The sequence below is a fragment of the Pseudophryne corroboree genome, chromosome 10 (assembly GCF_028390025.1).
Source record: "Pseudophryne corroboree isolate aPseCor3 chromosome 10, aPseCor3.hap2, whole genome shotgun sequence".
NCBI lineage: Eukaryota > Metazoa > Chordata > Amphibia > Anura > Myobatrachidae > Pseudophryne > Pseudophryne corroboree.
The window spans coordinates 319,521,876-319,535,827 of NC_086453.1; the positions used below are offsets into that span (position 1 = coordinate 319,521,876).

The window sequence follows — 13,952 nt, forward strand, 5'->3', positions numbered from 1 at the left end:
TGTTTGCAGTGTTTACACATCCACACAGGGAGAAAACACAAACAAATAAACAAAGACCAGTTTGATCGCACATTAAGTAGTTCCATAACTTTTTGGGGATAAACAATACATTCCAGTGAATATTGACTTAATAATTGGGTGGGGGGTGATAGGAAAGCTGCTGTCGAATCGCAAAGACTCCCTTCCCCCCACCCCCCCAGGCTACACATCAGCCCTCGCTGGAGAATCGCGAACATCAGGGAGAGATTCCAAAATACAGGTCCACAGACGCAGAGATGAGGACAAGTCTGAACGTAGCGAACATTCCCAGCTATTGTTCAATGGGAACTGTATGGGGAGGGCGCATTTGTTAACGCTTTCATGCCTAGCTGCGTTTCTACTCAACTGTAGGATGACTGTCTGGGAAAACTGTTCAGTTTGCAATCCAGGATTCTCGTTGCTATTCTTTATTCCGACTGCATAAAAGTAGCAAGTTACAAAATGAGAGCACAACAGTGTTGGGGGAGGATGGGGGGGGGGGGGGTCACACCAGTTTTACAGCAATCCTTGAAAACCTTTTTTAACCACAATACTTTTACACAGGTGACTTCTGGAGAGGGTGAGTGCCAGTAAGGAGAAGGGGAAGAAGGAGGAGGGGGGGGGACACATGCAAAACTGCAGCAATAGTTAGTTACAGAAAGCTCCTGGCCGGAGGGATGGGCGACAGCAGCCGCATTTTCTTACATTGGAGAGAAAAATAAAGTGTTAAAGCTGTGAGAGATTGACTCCCCCAAGCCCAGCCCTCCTGCTTCCCAATCACTGACATCATACAGAGAGGGGGAGGGAGGAGAGGCTGGCAGAGTCACAGAGGGGAAGGCTGCAAGCTGGCTGGAGGAGCAGGGACTGGAATACAGACAGAGGAGAGGGTGCATAGTGTCCAAGGGACCGGGCTCTGCAGCCCTGAAGGAAACGCGCTCTGCACATGCTCTGCAGAAGAGAGAGATCACTGCAGAGCCAAGTGGCCGATGTGCTGTCACTCAGTGGACGCAGACACAGAATGACTGACAGACGGGAAAACAGCTGAGAAACCTGTTCTTAGGAGTGGGACCCGGCGCTGCTGATTGCATAGTGCTGTGTGTGCTGGATGCGGGCTCTCTGGGGGGCGAGGATACAGGAAAGAAGGGGGATGCTTCACTGCATGACACCCTGTGCCCCACTAGCCAACTAGGGCTGCTTTATATGCTGCCTCTGCACTTATAGGGGGGCTCTGTCATCCTGCTCATCGTCCCTGGAAGAGGACAAGGGGGTGGAGGAGAGTGTCTCTAACTTGCTAGATACGTGGATTTGGTGCTTATCCAGTGGATTATGGCTCCCAGCCGGAAAGGATCCTACTGCTGCTGCTTGTGGTGGCCTCTAACCATCAGTCTGGTGGCTTCAGTCCTACAAGGTGAGTCGCCCTGTGACTTCTGCTAAAGGGGGGTGCATGCCCCTAAAGGTCTGCTCAGCATTGCAGGAAATGGGGTGACTTGTGGTAGGTACAGTCTACACTGCAGGAAAAGGGGTGCCTGGTGGTAGGTACACATTGCACTGCAGGAAAAGAGAGGTGCCTTGTAGGTTCATTTGGCACTGCAGGAAAAGGGGGTGCTTGGTGGTAGGTACACTTTGCACTGCAGGAAAGGGGGTGACTGGTGGTAGGTACACTTTGCTCTGCAGGAAAGGGGGTGACTGGTGGTAGGTACTCCTTACACTTCAGCAAAGGTGGTGCCAGTTGGTAGGTACACTTTGAAATGCAGCAATGGGGGTGTCTGGTGGTAGGTACACTTTGCACTGTAGGAAAGTGGGTGCCTGGTGGTAGGTACACATTACACTGCAGAAAAAGGGGGTGCCTGGTGGTAGGTACACATTGCACTGCAGAAAAAGGGGGTGCCTGGTGGTAGGTACACTTTACACTGCAGGAAAAGGGGTGCCTGGTGGTAGGAACACAATGCACTGCAGAAAAAGGGGGTGCCTGGTGGTAGGTACACATTGCACTGCAGGAAAAGAGAGGTGCCTTGTAGGTACATTTGGCACTGCAGGAAAAGGGGTGCCTGGTGGTAGGTACACTTTGCACTGCAGGAAAGTAGGTGTCTGGTGGTAGGTACACATTGCACTGCAGAAAAAGGGGGTGCCTGGTGGTAGGTACACTTTGCACTGCAGGAAAGGGGGTGTCTGGTGGTAGGTACACTTTACACCGCAGGAAATGGGGTGTCTGGTGGTAGGTACACTGGTCACTATAAGACAGGTCCATGTGTGGTGGACTCATTAGGGAATGAATGATGGAGCACAGTGTGACAGAAGCTGTTTCTATAGGCTGGAGAAAAGTACTGAGGTTGCATCGTAGAAGGGAACAAACGACGAACTCTAGTCCGGGGGGGGGGGTGGATGGAGTCATGTAGACAGACAGACCGACCGACCGCTGTATACAGCAGCATATAACACACTTCAGACTATGATAGTACCATAAAATGCATTCCCCTCATAAGAACAGACAGGAACACAGCGTGAAACAAAAGTATTTTCTTTGTAACAATAACAATATCTGTTTGCTATGATGAACAAATCGACCAGTCTGTATCTGCCATTTGTCACTATGAGACAGGGAAAGTGCGAACCTTACAGGAACCCTAGAAGTACTGTCATACAGAAATACATGGCTGCCCCTCAGCCTGCAGTGCAATCAATGCAATCAGTGCCTAGAACATTTATGTTTCAGACCTCATGATAGAGGCAGATCTCTCATCTCCAGAAGTGTGCAGTGACACTTGCTGATTATTTAAACCCCCCCCTCTCCTTGTGGGCAACAGGTGGCTTCAGTGTTATTAAATACAAAATATTCTGATGTTTTGCAAAGATTACATGTAACTTTAGTTCTGTGCACAATATAAGTGTTTTCTCAAACTCTGCTGCACATCCTTTGTGCCATTGGATACCGAGGGGAAGGTGATGGATGCTGCTCTGTGAACTGGAAAATAAATCTGGAGGCAAAATGTAAGATCTTAGTGATGTGACCCTTACAGGGGGAGGGAGGGTACAATAGGCACTGCCAACCAATATGGAGAATGTATGGTCCCTCCCCTTACCATAATAGCATCAACACAGAAGGGGGAAGAGCTGCCCTGGGGTTCATTGCTCTATTTGACATGGAGGCTGGAGATAGTAGAATTAATTTTTGCTGGGAGGTCATGCAGTAGATATTCATAGACTGAACAAAGATTGCGCAGTTTCGGTCTCCTCCAGCAGCCTATGACTACCAACTTCATCCCTGTAAAGTTTAGAACAAAGTAATTAAATAGAAAAAAGGCAGATTCCATTTACAAGTGCCAAAACTCTTATTGGGTTAAAGTAGAGACAGCTCACATACTGTAATAACCATATACCATGAGGAATGTTGGGAGGGGGGGGGGGGGGGGGGGGGGGAACAATAGTCTGAGGAGCTACTGTAGGTGTCTCCATGCAGGATCTCAGCCTAATCAATTCAAGTGATAGGGGTAGAGCAGAATCTGCCACTGATTGTTATAATGAGATACGCAAACATGAGCGCAGCATAGAATAATGATCGACTGCAGGCAAATGGGTTGGAATGGCAGAGATACAACATGCAGATGTAAGTGCGATCACTAATGGAACATCTGCTTGGTAATATGGAGATGTGAAATGTTACCACAGAAGCTAAATTACTTTTGGAGGCTGCATTGCAGATCAGTCGCGTATGGTGAGATGTTTGGGAGAGATGGGTTTAAATATTACAGGGAAGTGTTTTTATTGGGATGTTGTCGTTACAGGCAACAGTGATCTGTAACTACATTGTGTTTGAGTCATTAGATGTAGGTATCAGTGCTGTGATATCATTTTCACATAATGTGTGGATTCTTGTAATGTACATTTTCCCGTATATAATAAATCACACTTTAACATACTAACCTACTAACATAATGGAGGTTTGATATATATTTTTAAGTGTCTGTAGATGTTGCTACTCTGCAAATTGATAAAAGTGAAGTTTGGGACATGAGTCAGTATAATAAAATAATCCACAGTTTCCTCAATGACAATGTCTTCCTTTTAAAACAGTTCTTCTGGATATTTCCATCACCTCCCTGAGCCTCATGAGGCCGCTGAATCATGGACTGGCAAGCCTTTGTACTTTGCTGCATTCATTTTCTAGACATCCTGGTTCCTTCCCCATACTGTGTTCCACTTTCTCCCACAGTAACACTCTCCAAGAGTTTGAGTCATTTATGTAATTATTTCTTTAATCAACTTTCCTATTCAGCCTGTAATAAACCTGCACAAACAATATTTTATAACTTCATTACTTCAGGGAAACAGAATCATAAAGATAGTACGCCTGCTTTATTAAATATGCCAGAAAAAAAAACTCAAAAATATTAGTATCAAACTTTTATTGGTCCATCTTAAGTGTAGAATATAATACAGAGAATAAATGAGAAATACTATACTGTATAGGAAATGAGGCCATAACACCATATTGTTGACCTGTCCTGTTAATGAACATAGAAATGTGAAATAATTCTCTGATTACACTGATTGCTGAAATATATCGGTCAGCGATGGAATGCTTATTGGTGCTTTGTCTCTACAGGTGGTACGGTATTATAGTAATGACATAATTATGTGCCCAGTACATTATTAGCAGACACAGCATGATTGAAAGGTCAGCACTGCTTTAGGATACTTAATGGGAAGCATAGTACATGGGGCAATATAATGTATCACAGTGACCCCTAGGGGACATGAGCAAAGTGATAACAAATAGTTATGATTAATGCACTAACTGCTTCGAGAGGAAATTCTATTTTCAAGATGGTTATAAATGTATGGAACATTTATAAAATGATCAATGTGATCAGCACGGTGTAACATATATAGTTCTGTTTATTAGCATTGAATGAATTTGATATGTCCTGCAGACAACTGTATCAAACATATTATAAATAAAATGCTCCATAGTCATATGACCGTTTCATGAGATTGAAATGTATGTGTCGCTTTTACAAGCACACGTGTGTTGATAAGATGATCAAGCCAGGACATACAGACATTTGTGCAGTTGTCATGACAAACTCATTCATTCTATAATGGTTGGGAAACTCCCTCGCTTTATTCCCTTGACAAGCTCAGCAACACTCTCTCTGTCTCTTCCCTACCCTCTCCCTGGTAGAAGAGATGGATGCTCATTGCCCGTACTGCAGTTCTCTGCTGCGACCCAGCGTCTAGGAAGAGATGGAAACAGACTTGTAAAGTTTTTTTTCCTTTCTTTCTTTTTAAGTTTTTAGAGAAAGGGATAGGCCTACCTAAAGCATCAGAGAATTATTATTCTACAGTATATCAATTATTGATACCAAATGTGTTATGCTGATCTTTAGGCCTTGATATGCTGGTGTTTCATGGTGCCTGACTGTTTCATTCAATTAGGCTAAAACAAGACCTGTGTGGACAGTGCTGGACTGGGGTATGAAGGGCCTACCGGGTGAATGCAGTTGTAGGGGCCCATTCTTAAGGGTGTGGCCAGGCTCCAGTGGGGACGTGGCCAGCCATCCCAGAGGTTTAGCTAACCATTAGAGAGTACATGATAAATATGTAATAAACCATAGTCCTGTGAAGTATAATGTAACATATGTGTAATGCATAATTCAAGTGCAGTAGGATAGAGTCTGGAGCCTGAGCCCTAGAGGAGGAGGGGGGCCCACAGGCAGTCGGGCCCACCGGGGGTTTCCCCTGTTCCCCTGTGGGCCGTTCCGAACCTGTGTGTAGATGCTCTGTATAGAACCACACTGACTCCATTGGGTGTTTGGCAACAATACATCAGGTGATGTTGAAACATGACTTCAGTTTTGAGATTTTTTTTTCTCCGAAGGCCAAATTGCTAATATGCTTGATCCAATTACAAAAAAACATTACAAGCCTCCATATAAGTAGACATTTCCCTGTATTTCTGCTGCTGGTTTATTCCGCTATATTATAAGTTGGTGCATTTGGACAATAAGTCATGCGACAATAATACTATCCTTTATTGATTTCCATTGTACAGCGGTTGCACATACAGATCAGCATTGAACTGTAAATATGGTGCTGCAACCTTCAGATAACATATCAGGTCATGTCATTAATTCACATATCACTAATGCAGACAGACAAGTGAGGAACAACAACGACAGTTCATATAGATATGCGGTCACAACAAGATACTCTGCAATGATCTGTTTATACATGGAACAAATTGCACCACTGATTATTCTGACATGATACTGATGTATATACTGCAGGCTTCGGTAAAGAACAATCTGCCAGTTGGAGACAGACACAACAAGCGCATCTCATACACCAAAACACACAACTGCAAACACTGGGCTGACACGTATGCCTGGATTAGACAGATGGGGTCTGAGATGTAGTCTATCCATGCCAGGGATTAGACATCTTGCGGACAACAACAGTATTATACTGTACGCAGTGTGCAGTAGACAGATAGACATCAGCAGAGTGTTTATGTCTTCCCAGTGAGGCCGTGTAAGTTTATATATCTGTCACATAGAGGTAGCGACAGCTTTATTGTGTCAAGTTACTGATAACTGCCTGTTATCAGCCGCAGACACAATACAGATGTATACAAGAATACGGCATTGTGCCAGACAACACAGCAATGTAGGTGCCACTATGAAATCTGTATAGCTAAAAGGCACAAAGAGCCATTCAGGTGTTCCGCCATACATATTAATGGAATCTTTGCAATGTGCTTTTTGTATAATGAAATGCAGCAGTAGAATACTGTTTGAATGAAGTAGTATATTTCCTGCATAGATCAGACTCAGGCTTACATGCACCAAGCCACTGTACTTCTCACCGTTTTGAATCAATTAATTGAATGGTTGCTAAACCTAAAATACAATGATCTGTTATACTATTCACAAGCGATACAATATGCCATTTCTATACGTACAGCTCTGTGTGTTTAGATAAGTTTGTTATGGCTGTAACCTTTTCTACTTCATTTCAAGTATTGTTATGTGTTATCTACCATAGCGCCGTGTGAGTGACAGTAATGCTTTTCCTAAAGGCCCATACACAAGAGGATCTGGTAAAACTGGATATACATTTATATTGATGGGATCACTGCTCACTGCTAAGGTTAGCCCAGTATGCAGGGCCAGTGCTCCATTGTCCTGTGCCCCTCTGCCCAGGCCGAACTGGAATCCCCATGCTTTCCTTCCAGGCTTATGGTGTTATCTGTGATCAGAAGGTGATCGCTCACGCGCTGGCCTAGTTATCAATCTGCAGCAATAAGTCATATTTTTCGTGCTGCTTATCGTTAGCGATATAAAATCAATTATCAGCGCAATTTCTTATGAAAATATTGCCAGGGTGTTTGGTGATACTGGCCATGAAGGCCTACTTACTGCTTTTCCAGACAGTCTCGGGGTGGTGGTGAGGGGGAGTATATGTGTGCACCGATAGATTGTAAGCTTGCGAGCAGGGCCTTCCTACCTCTATGTCTGTATGTTTTTACCCACTTTTGTTCTATTACTGTTGTTCTAATTGTAAAGCGCAATGGCATATGCTACGCTATATAAGAAACGTAACAAATAAATAAGATAAATACCGGGCAGCCGTAAACCCTCCCCAGGTGTGTTCCCTTCCCTGATACCTTTAAATCTCCATTCAAGATTACATATATTGCAGGAATATGAAAACCTTTTTTGGGTTCTGCCATGTATTATTCAAATATGCAGCTGCTTTTTAAATGGAACTGTACAGATGAGTTCTGGCTGTTTTATTCAATTAGAATGGGGCAGTGCATTGGGACTGTATCAATTTATTATGTACAGTGTATACATACATAGATTCCAGGGCCGGTTCTAGACCTTCTGGCGCCCGGGGTGAAAGTTTCTTTTGCCCCCCCCCCCAACCGCCTGTTTAATCAGAGTTGGTGTGCACCCAAAAATAGAGGCGTGGCTTCATAGGGAAGGGGCGTGGCCACAGTTATGCCCCCGGTAGCTGTTCCCTCAGTAGCCGTGCCCCCAGTAGCGCCGCTTACAAACACACAAAAAAAACCCAAAAAACACAATACTTACCAGCCCCGCTCCTCCTTCCCGACCACTGCTGTGCTGCCCTCTGTCACTGGCCGCCCGCTCCTCTCTATGGGAGAGATGTCATGACGTCTCTCCCATAGCAGCGTCGCACAGACACTAGAGGTCAATGATGACCTCTGGCAGCTAACAGTGGCGCCGGCTGCAGCGGGCTCCCACACAGCCCACGGCGTCTGCTGCAGCCAGGGAGCGGGGTGGGTGGCGGGCGCCTGCAGGGTGACTGCGGCCGCCCCGGGCGCCTGTCCTGCTTTCCCGTGCCTAGAACCGCTCCTGATAGATACATATAGGGGGGTAATTCTGAGTTGATCGCAGCAGGTTTTTTGTTAGCAGTTGGGCAAAATCATGTGCACTGCAGGGGGGGGGGCAGATATAACATGTGCAGAGACAGTTAGATTTGGGTGGGTTATTTTGTTTCTGTGCAGGGTAAATATTGGCTGGTTTATTTTTACACTGCAATTTAGATTGCAGATTGAACACACCCCACCCAAATCTAACTCTCTCTGCACATGTTATATCTGCCTCCCCTGCAGTGCACATGGTTTTGCCCAACTGCTAACAAAAATCCTGCTGCGATCAACTCAGAATTACCCCCATAGTGAGAACCAGTGTGCACACGTTCATGTAAAGCTCATATAGCCACATTCAAACAGTCTTAAAAATCAGGTATTCAGGTAGATTAGCAATTGCTCTCTCTTGTGATTTTAGGATCTTTTATTCAGAATACAACCTTTTTTAGGGGTAATGCAGCAGATAGGTGTGTGTGTGTAGGCTGCTTGGTCCATTATCCAGGAATGAGCTGCATGGGAACATACCCTTACTAAAGTTTGCCTATGTGAGAGTGCCCCATCCCACCCCCATTCCCCCTCTCCGATCGTAGTTCTTTATATGTATCTGCATAGTGCAGGTCTGCAGAGAGCATATACGTGTCTGTTCGCTTTCTGTGCAGGCATAGTGACAATTCACGCAAGATACACTATAGAAACAGGAATACATCCAACTCTGCGTCATTCCCCAGTGTTCCTATTCTTACACATAGCTTTCTAGTACTGGGTTGGACTACCTGTTTGAGTCGGAAGCATCGGCAGCTACTGACCCATTTCCCTACGGCAGCCTGCATCCTTCCTTATGCTGAAGTGAGAATCTGCTCATATATATATATATATATATATATATATATACTAACCATACGCACGTCTGCATGTGGAAGTCTATCCCGCTCACCGTGGTTACATTTGCACCTACAATCATAGTCATTAGAATTGGGATCTTACACCATCTCTATGCTGGATGCGGAAGATTCATCGAGAACAGGTGTCGCATCCCCATCCGCCTGGAAGCCGGGACACTCAACCACGACACTCCCAGGAGACGAGCTCTGTTTGCTCACATGGTCAGCGCCCAGGAACAGCCATTTCACCAATAGTGTGCTCTGTCAGTGTACAAACCAATCTGTACACACTAGCAAATTCCATCTGTGCAGATACCTCATCCGGTGCCTATTCCGATCCGATGCGCGTACCCACTGCTCCTATGTCGAATTGGAGATCTAGACCCTACTGCAGTCAAGATTCCTCAATCCGATCTCTGAGTGGGTGCCGATCTTGTGCTGATCGTGTGTGTTTGCATCGTACACCGTTGTGCGACCCCTAAAATGGCTGCTGCTATTTATACCCCCTTAGCTAGTCCTGCCCATTATTGAATTTTCAGGCCAATCGGCAAGCTGGTCGCCTGGTGTTCTGTGTACCAACATGCATCGGATCGGAGTCGGGTCAGAATCGTTTGACACAAATGCCCCGTTTGTGCCAAATCGTGAGCCTAGGCCTGTCCAGGAGCTCCCAGGAAGTTGAAGGGAAATCATCTCATGATCGTCGAACAATCACGATTGTTCTGGTGTGTACCCACCCTAAAGGGCCCTACACATATGGCGACGGGGGGAGGGGGGGGGGAGTGACGGGGGTAGTGAAGTTTGGCTTGCATGCATAAGCGACGGGGCACCAACGATGAACGAGTGCCGGGCTGCACATCATTCATCGTTGGTGCCTACACACTGAACGATATGATCGAGTTTTTGTTCATTAATGAACGAGAACGTTCATATCGCTCAGTGAAATTTGCTAGTGTGTAGGGCCCATAACACTTCAGTGTATACACAATCACTAAATTATACATTTATTTGATGGTGGCAGTAAGTTGTTAGACGGCCCCTAGCTTTGTGGCACACTATGTCCTCTTTCTGCTTCTGTAAACAAGAAGAGATAGTTAATTACAGTGACTGTGATTTTGTCTCCCTTTTGATCTTCGTTGCCCCAGTTCTCAGACTCTGATCTTCTAATTAAATAGATGGTGTTCATTTTCTTTATGGAGTCTTAAACACTAATGGATCACAAGGCTCGAGGAAGACAAATAAAATACCTGCATGGTGTCATCACCTGTAAGGCGATGGCATTTTGGGGAAATAATGCATGTATTAGCCAAATAAGGTGCAGGGTGATGTTTGAGGATTCCTTATCACTTGTTAGTTTCTCAGAGGTCAGACAATGGAGATAATATTTTTTATCATTTATTTATATGGCACAAAGTGTAAAATTGCAATCCGCGCCTTACCAGAGGATAAGTAACAACACCGAATCAGTGTACAGTAAGTGTAAAAGATGGAAAACAGACATTGGGCCTTATTCAGGTTTCTTAGCAAACCAAAAAAGTTAGCAATTGGGCAAAACCATGTGCACTGCGGGGGGGGGGGGGGGGGGGGGGGGGCAGATGTAACATGTGCAGAGAGAGTTGCATTTGGGTGGGGTGTGTTCAAACTGAAATCTAAATTGAAGTGTAAAAATTAAGCAGCCAGTATTTACCATGCAGAGAAACAAAATAACTCGCCCAAATCTAAGTCTGCACATGTTACATCTGCCCTACCTGCTGTGCAACGGTTCTGGTATGAATGGTCGACCATGTTATGGTCGACAGTCATTAGGTCGACCACTATTGGTCGACATTGACATGGTCGACAAGGACACATGGTCGACACGTGAAAGGTCGACACGTGAAACGGTCGACATGAGTTTTATTACTTTTATTGGTGTCGTTTTTTGCGTAAAGTGACGGGGAACCCCAATTAGTGCACCGCGTCCCCTTGCATGGCTCGCTTCGCTCGCCATGCTTCGGGCATGGTGCCTTCGCTCCGCTACCGCTTCGCTTGGAACAGATTACCGTTCCAATCGTAGTCCACGTGGATCATAAAGTATGGAAAAGTTCCCCAAAAGAAAAAAAGTTAAAAAAATCATGTCGACCTTTTCATGTGTCGACCTTTCATGTGTCGACCATTTTCATGTGTCGACCATGTCAATGTCGACCAATAGTGGTTGACCTAATGACTGTCGACCATAACATGGTCGACCATCTGAACGGATACCCTGTGCAACATGGTTTTGTCCAATTGCTAACTTTTTTGGTTTGCTAACAAACCTGAATAACCCCCATAGTCGGGCAAAATACAATTCTTAGGGGGAGCAGTCCGTGGTCACGTGCCAGACTGATGGGACAAAAGTGACCAATCATGGGCCTGATTCAGAATTGGATGCCGTGCAGTGCAGTGCAGTTCGTTCAGTTAAGCGTTTCTGTTTTGTTCTGTGCATGTGTCACAGTTGAACTGCACATGTGCGGCGATTGATTAGCGTCAGTGGATGCAGTGAGGATTGAGTGAGTGGCGGGTGAGGTATTAGGAGTGGCTTAAAAAAATGCAGGCATGTCGTGACCATTTTCTGAGTGTGTCTGAGCCCGTGACTGCGAATTCAGGAGTCTTGCAGTTGTAAAGGCTCCTGTGCTTACTTGCAATGGACATTCTGAGTAAGCACAGGGTTTCTGAGATAATCGATGTAGCGACCGATGTATGGCCAATGATACATCTTTGCATGCAAGTGGAGGATCAGAGACTGCGTCTCTGAACAAATACCGCAGCAGTGTCAGTGGCGTATTTTCGCAGATCCTCTGCATTTGTGATCTCAGTAGAGACAACATTTGCATCCACCTCCAATTCAGGCCCTATTTATCAAAGTGGGGGCATACAGGTGATCGGGAAAATGAGTGAGAACCAATTGGATGGAGGGCTTTGCTTGTGTGAGCTTACAGTGTAACGATATGAATGTTAAAGATTTATGTAAGTACAGGCTTAAGGATGTAGCAGAGTTTCTTTTCACACCAGTGGATGCTTTGCAACTGCAAACAGCCCAGGCACTCAACAGGTGGAGTGGTTTTACTGAAGATAAATAAGGTACATCCGTACTCACTGTTATACACACTGGTAGGTGGAACTAGCCAATCAGTGAGTTTATGTAGGTACTGGGTAGTGATGCAGGATTCTAAAACTGTGTTTTTTTTAGCAATTAAACACAGATCTCACTTGAGCTAAGTGGAAGATTACTTTCTTTCAATGTAGCACTTTCACACAGTCTCAAGATAGACCTGGTGGCCATCTTGGTGCAGGGAATGAAGCTATCCTGGGGGAGTAGCAACATGAAGTCTGTGCAACAGCTACAACCCACGTGTGTATGACGCTGACTCTCCTGTAGTTGCATGTGTGTGGTTCATGAGCGTTCCCATTCAGCTTTGCACCATGCCAATTGTATTTTCATATTGGGAGCTGGTATGAAGATGTTGGGTTAGAATGCTTTGTAGATTTAGGGCATGATGTAATGAAAACATTTTAAAGAGGAGATGTTGCCCATAGTAAATAGCATCTAGCTAGCTGTCATCAAGTAGAGTCTATTAAATGATAGGTAGAAGCTGATTGGTTACTTTGGGAAACACTTTCCCTTGTTTTCTTTACCAGATTTGAAACATTTCAGTCACATGGAAAGGCTTTTCCTGTGTAATCCCAGCTGGTCAGGTGACAATTGGTTGTGTTCTCCCAGACAATATTTTTGCAGCCCAAATACAATCACATGATACAGCGAGTATTTTCTCATTCAGAATGAATTAATAAGTCATATATAACAACCAGGTTTTATTATTGCTGTTAATAACAAGACACACTACAAGAAGGGATTTTGTTACCTGCAATATATCATTATAACACAATCCTTTAATATAAACAAATAGTATAATATATAGCATTACATAGTCGGTAGAAACAAAACATTGGGACATAATAAATTACAAACTTGCTTGCTAATACCATTTAAAAATGCAGTAAAATTTGCACCCGTCAGTAAGAAAATAAAACAGGTCAGTTAAAATATCGGTTCACCGTATCTACTTCTCATCTAGATAATGTTACTGTCACTTTTGAACAAATTCTGGCATTATATTCAGTAAGGGGTGATGTACTAAACTTTGAAGAGAGCTAAAGTGGAGAGAAAATGAACCAGCCAATCAGCTTCTAACTGTCATGTCACAGAGGGTCCAGTATGCAATGTCGGTACTCGGGATCCCGCGGTCATAATACTGACACTGAGATCTTGAAGTTGGAAAGGCCGACCAGGGGTAAGTGTGGGGTGTTCTCCCCCCTCCCCTACCCCCTAACCCTCTGTTCCCACTGCCTCACCCTAAACCATAATTGCCTACCCTCCCAGAATGGCCGGGAGGCTCCCGAAAATCGGGTGACCCTCCCGGCCCCCCGGAAAGGTGGGCAAGCCTCCCGCTTTCCCCCTCGGCCGCCCGCAGCAGAGAACAAGCGGGCGGCCCGAGGGGGTCCGATGACGCGATTCGCGCTTAATCGCATCATCGTAGCTCCGCCCCCCACTATGCAGCGGCTCGTTTCTCGGCACAGCACAGCGGGGGGCGGAGTCACGATACCGCGACCCTGATGTTACGCCCCCAGACCGCCCATCC

At 45.1% G+C, this 13,952-nt stretch overlaps 1 protein-coding gene across 5 annotated transcripts in view; it reads left to right on the plus strand.

Annotated features, from left to right (window-relative positions):
- The first annotated feature begins 798 nt into the window (after positions 1 to 798).
- Positions 799 to 13,952, plus strand: part of NECTIN1 (nectin cell adhesion molecule 1) — a 383,707-nt gene continuing 370,553 nt past the window's right edge. For 2 of the 5 annotated variants that reach the window (XM_063943510.1, XM_063943512.1), the window contains exon 1: positions 799 to 1,426. In XM_063943510.1, the coding sequence (XP_063799580.1) occupies positions 1,345 to 1,426 (82 nt within the window). In that variant the 5' untranslated portion in view covers positions 799 to 1,344. The remainder of the gene's footprint in view (positions 1,427 to 13,952) is intronic. The other 3 variants (XM_063943513.1, XM_063943514.1, XM_063943511.1) reach the window with 2 other exon arrangements.